The 12,567-nt window shown below is 39.2% G+C and overlaps 1 protein-coding gene across 9 annotated transcripts in view; it reads left to right on the top strand.

Annotated features, from left to right (window-relative positions):
• Positions 1 to 12,567, top strand: part of ASCC3 (activating signal cointegrator 1 complex subunit 3) — a 508,218-nt gene that overhangs the window by 290,727 nt on the left and 204,924 nt on the right. Inside the window, exon 15 of one of the 9 annotated variants that reach the window (XM_073336870.2) lies at positions 3,192 to 4,583. The exons of 7 other annotated variants lie outside the window; for them this stretch is intronic. In XM_073336870.2, coding sequence (XP_073192971.2) covers positions 3,192 to 3,278 — 87 coding nt within the window. In that variant the 3' untranslated portion in view covers positions 3,279 to 4,583. Of the gene's footprint in view, positions 1 to 2,166; positions 2,617 to 3,191; positions 4,584 to 12,567 lie in introns of those variants that run through there. One more of the 9 variants, XM_073336869.2, reaches the window with a different exon arrangement.

Below are 12,567 nucleotides of genomic sequence, written 5' to 3'. Positions count from 1 at the left end.
TGTTGACAGAAAAACTCTTTCCAGCAACATAGCGTCTACACTACACTTCTACATTGTGCCGCGATGGCCTTGGTAGTGTAGACATAGGTGTAGCGACTGCTGCTCAGGGAGGTGGGGTTCCTATATTAATGGAAAAATTTATTCCAGCACATGTGACGCATCTACACTAAGGTTGTTACAGCTATGCCCCTGTAGCCCCCTTAGTGTAGACAAGCCCATTGTGTTTGTATGAGTAGGAACTTGTCCATCATACTTTCTTTGTGACCATTACATTCGTAGATAATAGGCAGTGGACACGACTATTACAGCAAAACTTTTGGAGGAGAAATGAGTTCATAGTAATGATTAATACATTTAAAATGGCTGGGAGTTTGGTTCATCTTGTCTAGACATCAAAGATTTAGATGTGTGTCTTATTCATTCATCTTAACTTCCAAAACTGTGGACGTTCCTCACAGCCACTCAAAATGTAAAACTTCTCCAGCCTATACATCTGCACCCATTCATACTGCATGACTTTCCCTTTAGGTCCCTGTTGGTGACCCGCCAAACAGTGGCTGACTTGAGAGTCTGTGATGGGAAAACAATTTGAATCCTACAAGAGCAGTCTGTCTCCCAACCCAGCTTGATGTTAGCTGTACCATAAAACTATAGATGAGCACTGGTCAGGTTTCAGAAGTATGCATATGGCTCACAGGACAATAGTACTTTCAACAGTAGGTGAATATTGACTAACTGTATACAGTATGTTAAAAACTGACAGTCACTCAATACTCTGTAGTAATGATTGGTGCTTGTGTCTCAATCCCAAAGAAATCTTTGAAAAAAAGCAAAACATTTCCTAAAATATAAGAAATAAAACTTAGGCAAAAGACTTAAAAGTTTTTGTAAACTTTCTCATGCATTTAAATAATGACCTTGTATCTATGTCAAGACAGTGTTATCCTAAATGACTGTTAATTTATTGTATTATATATATGACACTTACATTTTTGGTGATAAATTCTTAATCTAGTTGTTAGAATAATATTTAAGTTGTGTGAGTTTTTTCTTAGGAATAACTTCCCTCTGCTACCCAAAGTTAAATATCTGAAAATGAGGGACGTGTTCATTAATTATCGTTGTACATGTTTGATATACATATAAGTTAACTTCTGCCACTGAGGATATTCATAGCCCACCTGTGGAGTAGGAATTTTGTGTTTTAGGCTCTATGCCATAGCTCCATTTAAATAACTATGTTGTCTTTGAAGTGTCCTTTGACAATTACTTTATATTGTGTTGAAGGATATATGGAGAGTTTTATTCCAACCCAGTAATTTTTAATGGTACTAAGGTTTTGTGGGTGTTCAGTTCATATTTCTGAACTGCCAAGAATGTCTTTACAAAGAATATGTACTGGATTTTTTTTAGTATGTTGTTTACAGCCAGATTTGTAAGCGAGAACTATTCTATCCATAAAAGTTGACAGCATTATAAACAGACATGCTGAACATATTTCAGTTTGTAACACACTGCAAAATTTAAATTCTATTCCTAATGGTTTGCTAATGTGCACAGAAGTTTAGAAATTAGTCCCAAATTTGAACAGATAATTTGTTTCCTGAACTATTTAAACTGGAAAATTGTTCACTTGAAATTCCTTAAGCCAAAAATATATTTATAATGTATATATTGTAGAAATTTATATTAGTAGGCAGATTTATACTTTCATAATTTCCTGTCTGTGACAGGTTTTCTCTGTAACATCCAAAACTAATCTTGTGCTTTCTGTGGTTAGATTTGTACAGCAAAAGTCTTTTAGGAAATATGAGGGGATAACTAGAATGGGGTTTTTTATGATATTTTTTTAAAATACATTTAATAGATTATTTGCTCATGAAAGGTGACAGATTGACAGCATTTGAAAATGGAGTTTATCAAACTAGACAGGCAACAGATTAAAATTATAATGTATAGTGTTTAATCTACAAATTTTATATATATATAGCAAAAAAATACATTAAAAGAACATTATTAAGGTTGCAAAGTCAAGCAAGCACATAGAAGTTAAGAAATTCCAAAATTAAGGAATAAGCTTGCCTGTGCAACCTTGCTTTTCCCCCTTGTGCATCTGTATTTTGATACAGTCTTTAATTGCATAATCACATTCTATTGTTTCCACAGGACTCCCTGCTTTTCCTCATCACGTCTCATCTCCTTGTCAGATCTCTCTTCCCTCTCCACAGACTAATCCCTAGTCCCATTTTCCTTGCCCAAACAGTTCCAGCCTCCCCTTCCCACTTTAGGTCTCAGTTCCAGTCTCTTCAACCCACTGTTCTCCTGTTTCTCTCCCCCTCCAGGCTCCCCACAGCCCTTGGTCACCACTAGTAGGATTGCCAGGGGTCCGGTTTTCAACTGGAATGCCTGGTTGAAAAGGGACCCTGGTGGCTCTGGTCAGCACAGCTGACTGGGTCCCTAAAACTCTGGTTGGCCTCAGCAGGGCAGGCAGGCTCCATGACCGGCTCCGCAGGGCTCCCAAAAGTGGCGGCATGTTCATCTGGCTCCTAGGCAGAAGCGTGGCCGGGGGGTCTTTGCGTGCTGTCCCTGCCAACCTGAGCACCAGCTCTGCATCTCCCATTGGCCGGGAACTGCAGCCAATGGGAGCTGTGGGGGTGGCTCCTGCAGGCAGGGGCAGCGCGCAGAGCCACCTGGTCGCCCCTCCACCTAGGAGCCAGAGAGACATGGCAATCACTTTCTGGGAGCTGCCTGAGGTCAGCAGCACCACCAAGAGCCCATACCCCAAACCCGCTCCTGAGCCCCAACCCCCTGCCCCAGTTCAGAACCCCCTCCCACACTCAAACTCCTTCCCAGAGCCCGCACCCCCACACACACACCCCAACCTCATGTCCCAGCCCAGAGTCCCCTCCCACACCCTGAACCCCTCATTTCTTGCCCCACCCCAGAGCTCGCACAACCAGCCAGAGCCCTCACCTCTCTCTCACCCCAACCGCCTGTCCCAGCCTGGTTAAAATGAGCGAGTGAGTGACAGAGGAAGGGGAGAAGGAGTGAGCGGGGGGTGAGGGACTCGCAGAAGCGGGGGCCTCAGGAAAGGGGTGGGGCAAGGGTGTTCAGTTTTCTGCAATTAGAAAGGTTGGGAACTCTACTCACCAGATTCCTTATCCCAATTTACTTCTCCCACCCCCATACAGTCTGGCTTTTGCCCCCTCTGCATTCGGATCAGATGGCTTCCTCCTCCTCCTCCACATTGCCTGGGGCACGAGCAAGAGGGTCACTGAAAGCACAGGAGAGACAGGTCCCTTCTCTCCGTTCCAGTCCCAGCCCAGTTTGGAGCAGCCATTACAGGAAAAGTCCAGCTTTTCTCCCCTCTAGGCCTATGCCAGAGGGATCACGTTCAGTTGCTCTGTTAGGATGGCACGTATGCAGTCTGGTCTGCACTAGGGACTTAGAGGAGCTGAAGTCTGTGTGATTCCGGTCCTCTTGGCCAACACACTAAGGTTTGAACGAGGGACCTCCAGAGCCAAACGGATGAGCTGCTACAACTTGAGCTAATGAGACAAGATTCTGTAGCTTGGGGCTGTAACAACTCGTATTTGATGTGGATCAGCACATGCACACCAGTGATTACACACTCATTTGGTCTCTGGGGATGGTATATGCACAGTCTGATCAGCACTAGGTACAAGAGTGTACTACAAGAGGTACGAGCATGCTCAGTGAGGACAGAATCATCAGAAATCTTAGCTAATATTGAAGTCTCTACTGAGAATATGCGAACTGTGATTTTTTCAAAGGCTTATAACTGGGCCAAATTTTGGCAGGTTTTCAAAGGGACAACAACAGGCACATGCCTTACACAAAAGCCACGCACTCTGCCAAATTTCTGGTCCCTGCTCCAAAGCATGGAGGTACTAAAGTTGTTCAGACAAAAGATTTTTTTTTAATATATACAAAACATATTTTCCCCTTGTACAACAGAGTGTAGCTTGTATAGTTCAAGACATGCAACTTTATTGCGAGTGGAAGTTGGAAGATAATTTGCCAGGTTGAGGCATGCTCTATGTGATTCATTTGGCTGAGAATGCTCACTTGTGCACCCAATTCTGTCGCAATTTTTTCAGTGAAAATAATTGTGCTGTATTAGACCTCCCTCTAACTCTTCATTGTATAACCTGCTTCTTTTTTCAGTGATAGTATAGGAAAGTTAGAGACTATACAGATTTTTTTTATTATTATTATTATTTGGAATGTATAGTAATGCCGAGGGAGTCAGCTGAGCTTGTACAGACTGTTAAGGTGACCCCTATGATATAAATTAACAGTGGTACATTTAGATCAAAACATTTGTGAATGCTGATTAGGGTTAGGTGGTTGGTGTAGTGTCTGAAACAGCTCCTTCTGTTCTCTTAGTGTATTTATCCATCATATTTAAATACAGAAGACACTGAAATAATTTGTGATAGCGAGTCCTCCTGCTGTTTCACTGTTTAGGTGTTAAATATCCATTTGTTTGGACTGAATCCAAACATCTATTTTAAATCAAAATTTGAATTGTTTGAGGATTGCAGGCCCAAATGTTTATCTGTGCAAAAAGATTGTAAATAAGCTGATTTTGTTTTAAAAGATTTATATGAAAGTCCTTGTACATACCTTCTTTAATTTTTGTAATAAAGCAAAAAAAAAATGTTCTTCATAGTGATTAAAAATCTGGGAAGTCCTTCTGTGATGTTTCATATAACCCTCTTATTTAATTGACTCTAAGGTAGCATTATTGTAGTAGGGAAAATATTTCTTACTCTTCTCTTTTCTCTGAAGGCTTATAGAAACTGTACAATATGAAAAGTAATTGGTAAAATATATGAGTCATATGAAGATTAATTTTACATACTGTAGTTTAACAAGACACTATGGGTTTCATTTTACTACCTCAGCTTTTTGAGAAGGGAAATTAATAAAACAAATACCAAAATAAGAAAGGAACTTTATCAGAATTCAACTATTTTATTCTGGTGCTCAAAAAATTTCAATGGACAGGGCTGGGAATTCTTGGAAGTCTGTAAAACCTGTCACACAGCGACTATCATATTAAAAATATTATTAATCATTCTTGGAAATGTGTTTGAATATTTGCATACAATATTTCATTTTAAAGCTGTGTGATGAATACAGATTGAGACAGGAAGTGTCTAAACATGTAGAATAATGTAAATGGTCTAACAATATCAGGTGATTATTTTAGATAGTATTACGTACTATAAAAGATGAGTAGCATATTTGAAATATCTAGGTTTTACTATTAAGTTTATTATTGTATGATAAACAGCACTGTTAAATTTAAAATACATGAAGGAATTAATTTGTGAATTCATGCAAATATACAGTTGCTCTTCAACTGTATGAATATATCAAGGGCCATTCTGCAACCATTACTCATGTAAGTAATTCTTTCTCACATAAGTGTTTCCATTGAATTCATGTGAATAAGACCAGGGACTTAATGTGGATGTGGGCTGGAGTTGGTATGTTTCCAGATTAAGAATATAGTAAACAATATCTGAAAAATGCAATGCATTACTTCTGCCATGTTTTTGTGTTTGGCATTTACTGTAAAATATAAAGCAAAACTTATTTATTTATTTATTTATTTATTTATTTATTTATTTCAGAAAACATACTGTAATTAGATAAATAGTTTAATAAAATATTCACAAACTTTATGTCTGTAGCTAATAATGAAATTAGTGAACACATTTTATGCTGTCCTAGATTCAAGTGCATTTCCATAATACCTCTTCTCTCTACTTATGCATATTAGTTTTTATTAGTAGACGAACAAGAATAGTATATATTTTTAATCTACTTTTAGAAACTAAAATGTAAATCTTATGCATATTTTTAGGTATAGGTGTATTCAGCTCATTGCCTTCATCTCCTTGGAATGGTCATTTCTATTGTTTTTAAATTTGATGTACAACTTGTGAAAGATTTGGGGAATATATGTTAGTGAAACCATGTATATATTCCTTTCTCCAGTTGCTAAAAGAGGTGTTTTCAGAACCCCAACAACAGGTTTTACTTCCCTGTCGTATTTGTTTTTCAGTAAATATAACTTGGATGTAGACGTAGCCATAGAATACAGTATAAACCACTGGTGTCAGCATGTAGGGTATGTGTAGCAACACACCACAGTGAAAAGCAAGCTCTGTCCATACTGTGGTGTGTAGCTACATGACAGTGAAAGGCTTCAGCAGCTCCCCACTGTCAAGTTTTCCCTGACGCAAGGAAAGTCTCCAGCAACAGGGAGTTGGTGGAGACTTTTCTCATTGCTGAAGTCTTTCCCTGCAGCAGGAAGGGCTCTAGCTACAAGGAGTCAGCGGGATACTACACTGCTAAAAATAGCAGTATAGACAGGGACTCACTGCATGGGTGAGTTAAGAGCCATGTAGGGCATGTACTCTGGTACATAACCACATACTTCAGGCATGTCTTTGCCATCCTAAGCGTGGATGTATGCTGCTATTTAAACCCATGCTAGGAGGGCTACCTCTGTTTATATCTACATGCTGCTGGAAGAGGCATGCAGTGTAAAAAAAAACCATAAGAACAGCCATACTAAGTCAGACCAATGGTCCATCTAGCTTAGTATCCTGTCTTCCGACAGTGGCAAATGCCAGGTGCCCCAGAGGGAATGAACAGAACAGGTAATCATCAAGTGATCCATACCCTGTCACCCATTCCCAGTGTCTTGTTTTTTATTTTTTTTTAAAAAGCGTCATATTAGCTATCCTCCAGTCATTTGGTACAGAAGCTGATTTAAATGATAGGCTACAAACCACACAGTTACTAGTTCTGCAATTTCACATTTGAGTTCTTTCAGAACTCTTGGGTGAATACCATCTTGTTTTGGTAAGTTATTACTGTTTAATTTATCAATTTGTTCCAAAACCTCCTCGAATGACACCTCAATCTGGGACAGTTTCTCAGATTTGTCACCTAAAAAAAAAGATTCAGGTTTGGGAATCTCCCTCACATCCTCAACAGAGAAGACCGATGCAAAGAATTCATTTAGTTTTTCTGCAATGGCCTTATCATCTTTGAGTGCTCCTTTAACATCTCAATCGTCCTGTGGCCCCACTGGTTGTTTAGCAGGCTTCCCGCTTCTGATGTACTTTTTAAAAAAAAAAATGTGATTACTTTTTGAGTCTTTAGACTCAAATTCTTCAAATTTGTTCTTCAAATGTTCTTCAAATTCATTTTTGGCCTTCCTGATTATATTTTACACTTTGTTTGCCAGTGTTTATGCTCCTTTCTATAAACTTCAACTTTTTAAAGGATGCCTTTTTGCTTCTCACTGCTACTTTTACTGTGTTGCTTAGCCATGGTGGTTCTTTTTTGGTTCTCTTACTATGGTTTCTTTGGGGGGGAATTACTGCATACATTTTACCCACAGCAATGAATAACTAATAAAGCAGATTCCTCCAGACATATCAAGTCTTCAAATGTCTCTGTGCATTTGACTCTAGATGGTGCTGTGTGTTTTGACAGATTTCTGTTAATCTTGAATAGCATTATACAAATCCATTGCTAGCTGTACGTTAATCCGTTTGTTACGCCATGGTGTGCACATTTAATTGTTAGCATTGACAACAATTGCAGTTTTGCTTTTGCTCTTATTACAATGGATTGTTGGCCCTGTTTGAATCAATGCCTTACTGTTTTTAATATTTAGTGAAAGTTGCATGTTGATTATTTTGTATCTGTATGTGTGCTCGTGTGGCAGAAGTGGGGCGTAAACCACCACAGAGACGGGGAGCGTCTGTGATTAAGTAAGTTTGAAAACCACTGATTCATAGGATTCAGCTTGTTAGAGAAATGGGAACGAAGAAGATGGAGAGGAAAATAATAGATTTTCTTCTTAAACTCATTTGAATTTAAAGAGCTCTCAGAGAGAAAAAATTTCAAGAAATCCTAAACACTCAGTTTTCAGTGTAACTTAAAACAGAAGTAATACCTGCATCATTCATCTTCCAGCCTGGACCAAATAGGCATAGGTGAACTTTACTAAAGGATACCACCGAGCTGAAATAAGTACAGTCCATAGCATTTTGTAGCCTTTGCCCTCCCCCCGCCCTTTAAAACTCAAAAGCAGTCCCACTAATTCACTTAATTGTCTCTCAAATGTTTTAAAATGATTAGGAAATGAATTTTTAGAGACCATCAAATATTTGCTATATGCCCATTTGTTTGACATGTAATTATTTCCATGCAAATTCTCATTTTATTTTTATTCTATTAACAACATCCAGTATTTGATGTGTTGTTAAAAACAATAAAATGGATTTGTATCCAAATACATTAGGCTGCATTAAATTTCAAATGCACAATGAATATTGAAATTCCATATTTGTTTTATAATTATTACAATTTTCTTTTTAGTTTAGAAATTAAGGTATTTTAAAGTTCTTGCAGTCAATATGGAAGTTAAGAGTATTTAACTTAAACATAACCCAGTAAAGACCGATGTTATGTAATTAAGAAGGGCAAACACTTTGAGGAACTTTTCAATACTCTGACTTCATCAGTGAGCTGAAGCACGAAGCCACAGATCATCAAGTTGGAGGGAAGTTCTGGAGTCACGGTGAAATCTTTTCTAGTTTTAAGTATACAGTACCACAATGGCAAGGAATTCTTCTTTGAGTGCTGGTCCCAATGGATATTCACTGTGGGTGTACATGCACTCCGGGTGCCCAACTTTGGAAATTCTTCAGTATCCTTAAGTAGATTAGTGAAGATCAGTATACTATCCCAAAAGAAAGGAGATTTCTGTCAATAAAGCTGTCAGATGAATAAAAGAATATCCTTTTTAGAGACTTTCTGATGAGAGTATACTATGAGAGCAAATCCCATTTGAAAACTTAGCATTAGCCATTCTGTTTTATGAAAGGAAATTACTACTCTTACCACACGATCCAAATATTTCCATCTTCTTTTCTGGGTAATTTTAGAGATAAGGGGCTGTTGAACTTTGTTGAATCTTGGCATTTGTTATAAATATACTCCATTTAATACCTAGTATTTTTCTAAGGCATTTGTTTTTGTATGTATTTAGACACCTGTGTGTACCTTCGGTGGGTTTCCAGCTTTCTCATCCATACGTTAAAAATAAAATAACATTCAGTTGAAGATTCATAGTTTAGTCTTTAAATTGTAGATTTTCAATGACCAAATCTTATTTAAGCTGGTAAATACAGCTGCTGCCATGCCAGTTCGTGACATTGTGCTCACCACAACTGAATGTGGTTGGTCTTTCTAGATGGCAGAAAAAAAGGAGTTGGGACTCTTTTAGGGGGTCTCTACTGCATTTGGGTTATGAGGGAAGGGAATGGGGTACTTACCAGAGTGGAGTCGAGGGGGGAACAGGAAGTGGCTGGACCAGGTGGGTGGGGCACTGACCCAGAATGTACACCGGGGGAGAGGGGAGCAGGTATTTATAACCATTCCAAAGCTATGCTCTTCTCTCATTTGTCATGGCTCAGCAGCAACCACCCTTCCAGCAATGCAGCCAGAGTAGGACCTGGCTTTTATAATCTGTGGTGAGCCCAGTACTAGTTGCCTGTTTTCTTGTCGATCTGGGAAGGAATTTTTCCCAACTGTCAGATTGTCAGAGGTGGGGTGGTTTTTTCGCCTTCTCCATCACAGTGTAAGGACCAAGTGGGTTAACCTGGAGGATAGGTCAGAAATACCAGGTGTCCTTTCTGGGTACTCATTACTGATATGGTTCCCTGATAAACAGGAGTTGGAGGTGGATTTAGGGGGAGGCAGCCCATAAGGAAGTCAGAAAAAGGGAGATGGGTTTGGCCTCCTAACATCTGGGATAGGATGGAGGGAAAAAACCTTTTATTCCAGCCTGTTAACCCTCATACAAAAGAAGAGCGGCGGAGTCCCAGGTTAGGAAGGGGGATGGCTGATGGCAGCCCTCCCAAATAGGTGAAAACTATTTAGGAGAGAATGATGACCTGATCCCTAAAACTTATTGCTGGGCATTTCCAGGTATGTTAATAAAATTGTGGCCTAATTAAACCACATCCCCTGCATCTTGTGTTTCCTTCTGCATGGCCAGGACACTATTTCCTTCTGGATAGCCTCATTGGTTTACCTGTTACCCTCAAGGTGGGTAAATTGGCAGATACCAGATTAGATACTGGAAATAGTTTGGGACCAAAATCTCTTCTGAGGGAAATTGGCAGACCTCATTTGCCTTCCATAGAGCTGTGCAAATTTATACTGTTAGAGAAGTTGGCTTTATATGGTCACATTGCTTAACAAGGTCTGCAGTTGGTTAATGCTAAATTAGGAGATGTTGTGGTAAGGCTCTCACCCTTGGAGTGTTCGCTTGCGTTGGTGCTGGATGTTGCTGCTATCTCCATCTTCAGTGCTTCCTGCTAGCTGCCTGCCTGCCTCTGACTCTAGGTCTTCTGAAGCTCAGTTCTCCAGCCAAGCCACCAAGTTCAAACCTCTTCTGGGGTATCACAAACAAGACAAGATGAATCTGGATACTTCTCCTGACCCCTGGGCTACTGAAGTCCTCTCTGCATACTTACACCGGCCCTATCTTGGGGCTTCCCCTGCGGGAGCCTACAATCCCCCTGTAGTGTGCTGCCCACATTAACCCCAGCTGTTATGCTAACACTAGGCTTCTCTGAGCCAGTGAGACCTGTCTCTTCTGGAGAATCTCCCTCAACTGAGCTTCTTAAGGCTTAGTTCCGCCGCCTCTGGTAGGGAGCCAGTTAGCTCCTCACCCTCCCAGGTGCAAAGTATGATTAACAGGGTGCATTGGCTATCTTTCCAGGTAGTAGGGAATCACAGATGTTTATATTCCAACAAATTCCAATTTAGTACGTTAAAGACGTTCATCTAATTACTACCTGATAGCAGCAGTGTGCTGTATAAGTTAGAACCAAGCTGTTAACAAACAGCAAGTCTTTACTAAGAGGAAATAATGTTTTCCTCTGAAGGTACCCAGTTGTTCCTTCATTAGTGAAAATGTAATGACATTTTCAATGCCATGGGAGACAAAAGAGGAGGAAAAGAAGCTCTGGTGTGCTGGAGTATAGGGAAAAGTTTTATTTTTGCTCTTGTATTCAAAGTTTTAACTATCACTTAAGAAAATAATAAAAATATATATGCAATACAATGTGTCAAAGACTTCACTCAAATGTAACCTTGTTCTGAAGTGCAAGAGTTTAATGCTTCTATTAGCTTTAGTACATTTTCCCCTCTGCACTTTGGTATTTAAATGCCAAGTTTTAGCTGGATATGAAGTTGTAATGAATTCTGCCATTTCATAGTGTTGTTTTTTTTTAAAAAGTGTTCTCTCTCATGATGAGTGAAAATGGAAAATAAGGATTTTCTTTATAACCTTTTCACTTTGCTGAGTGAGAAAGTGTTAGCAACATACTTTTGGAAGCTTAGAATTGTTTAATTTGAGGCTGAGTGAACAGATCAGCAAAGAAAAGCTCCAGCTAAACATATTGATGATAATATATTTGTTTGTTTTAAGAAGGATTGCTTTTATTTTGCTTCATAGCTACTTACCTAATTTTGTTACTATATATTCTATAATGTTGTGCTATTGAAAAAAACATTTCAAAGCTGAATAAAAATCAAATACTTGCTGTGACAGAATATACCTGTGGTCCTCTATTATAGTTATCTTTGTATAAAGTTTGACTGGTGAGGTATACTTTGAAAACTCATAATTTGGTACTCATTATTGTCCTAGTAAAATAAATGTGGCAACTTGGTAAGTAAAGTTATAAGATTCCACTGTATGGTATTACTAAAATATGTTCTAAGTCTGGGGAGTGATCAAACCGCTTCCTCAGAGACAAAGGGCAAGCTGATGCCTCAGCCAGTTGTAAACAAGGCTAAAGCGCCATTACCTGTTAAATGGCCATTTTGAGGGGCAGGAAAGGGAGTGTGCATGAAAAATCTACATTTTAGAGACTGCCTATTGCCATGCTCCAAGCTGGGGATGCTTCTTAAAGTTGAGAAAGGACTATAAAAGGAAGGGGCAGACACCCCAAGGGCCCCCCTCCTCCTCGCTCTCTGTCCATTGTTTCACTGCACCAAAAGGAACAAAGGAAGCAGCCATTAAACAGAAGAAGAGGTCCTGGCCTAAGAAGTGTGGCCAGTAAGCCTGTTTGAGAGACTGTGGTGAGAAAAACTTTACTTTGAACTTGACATAGTTTAAGTTAGTCATTAGTTGCATTTTATCTTTATTTTTCTTGTAATCATTTCTGATATTTATGCCTCATGACTTCTATTCACTTAAAATCTATTCTTCTCTAATCTAGTATAAACTGGTTTTATCTGATCCAGCGTGTTTGAAATGAAGTGTTTGAGATGCTCCATATGGGGTGGCAAGTTATGTGCATATCATTTCTATTAATTAAATGATGGACTTTATATAAGCTTGTATTGTACAGAAGAGGGCAAAGGCAGCACAGGACACACATTTCTCGGAGGAAATCTGGGACAGGGGATGTGTTGGTGTCACCCTGCGGT

This window comes from Lepidochelys kempii, chromosome 3, assembly GCF_965140285.1.
Source record: "Lepidochelys kempii isolate rLepKem1 chromosome 3, rLepKem1.hap1, whole genome shotgun sequence".
NCBI lineage: Eukaryota > Metazoa > Chordata > Testudines > Cheloniidae > Lepidochelys > Lepidochelys kempii.
Note: the sequence above shows the minus strand (reverse complement) of the source record. Positions and strands in the feature narration are given on the sequence as shown.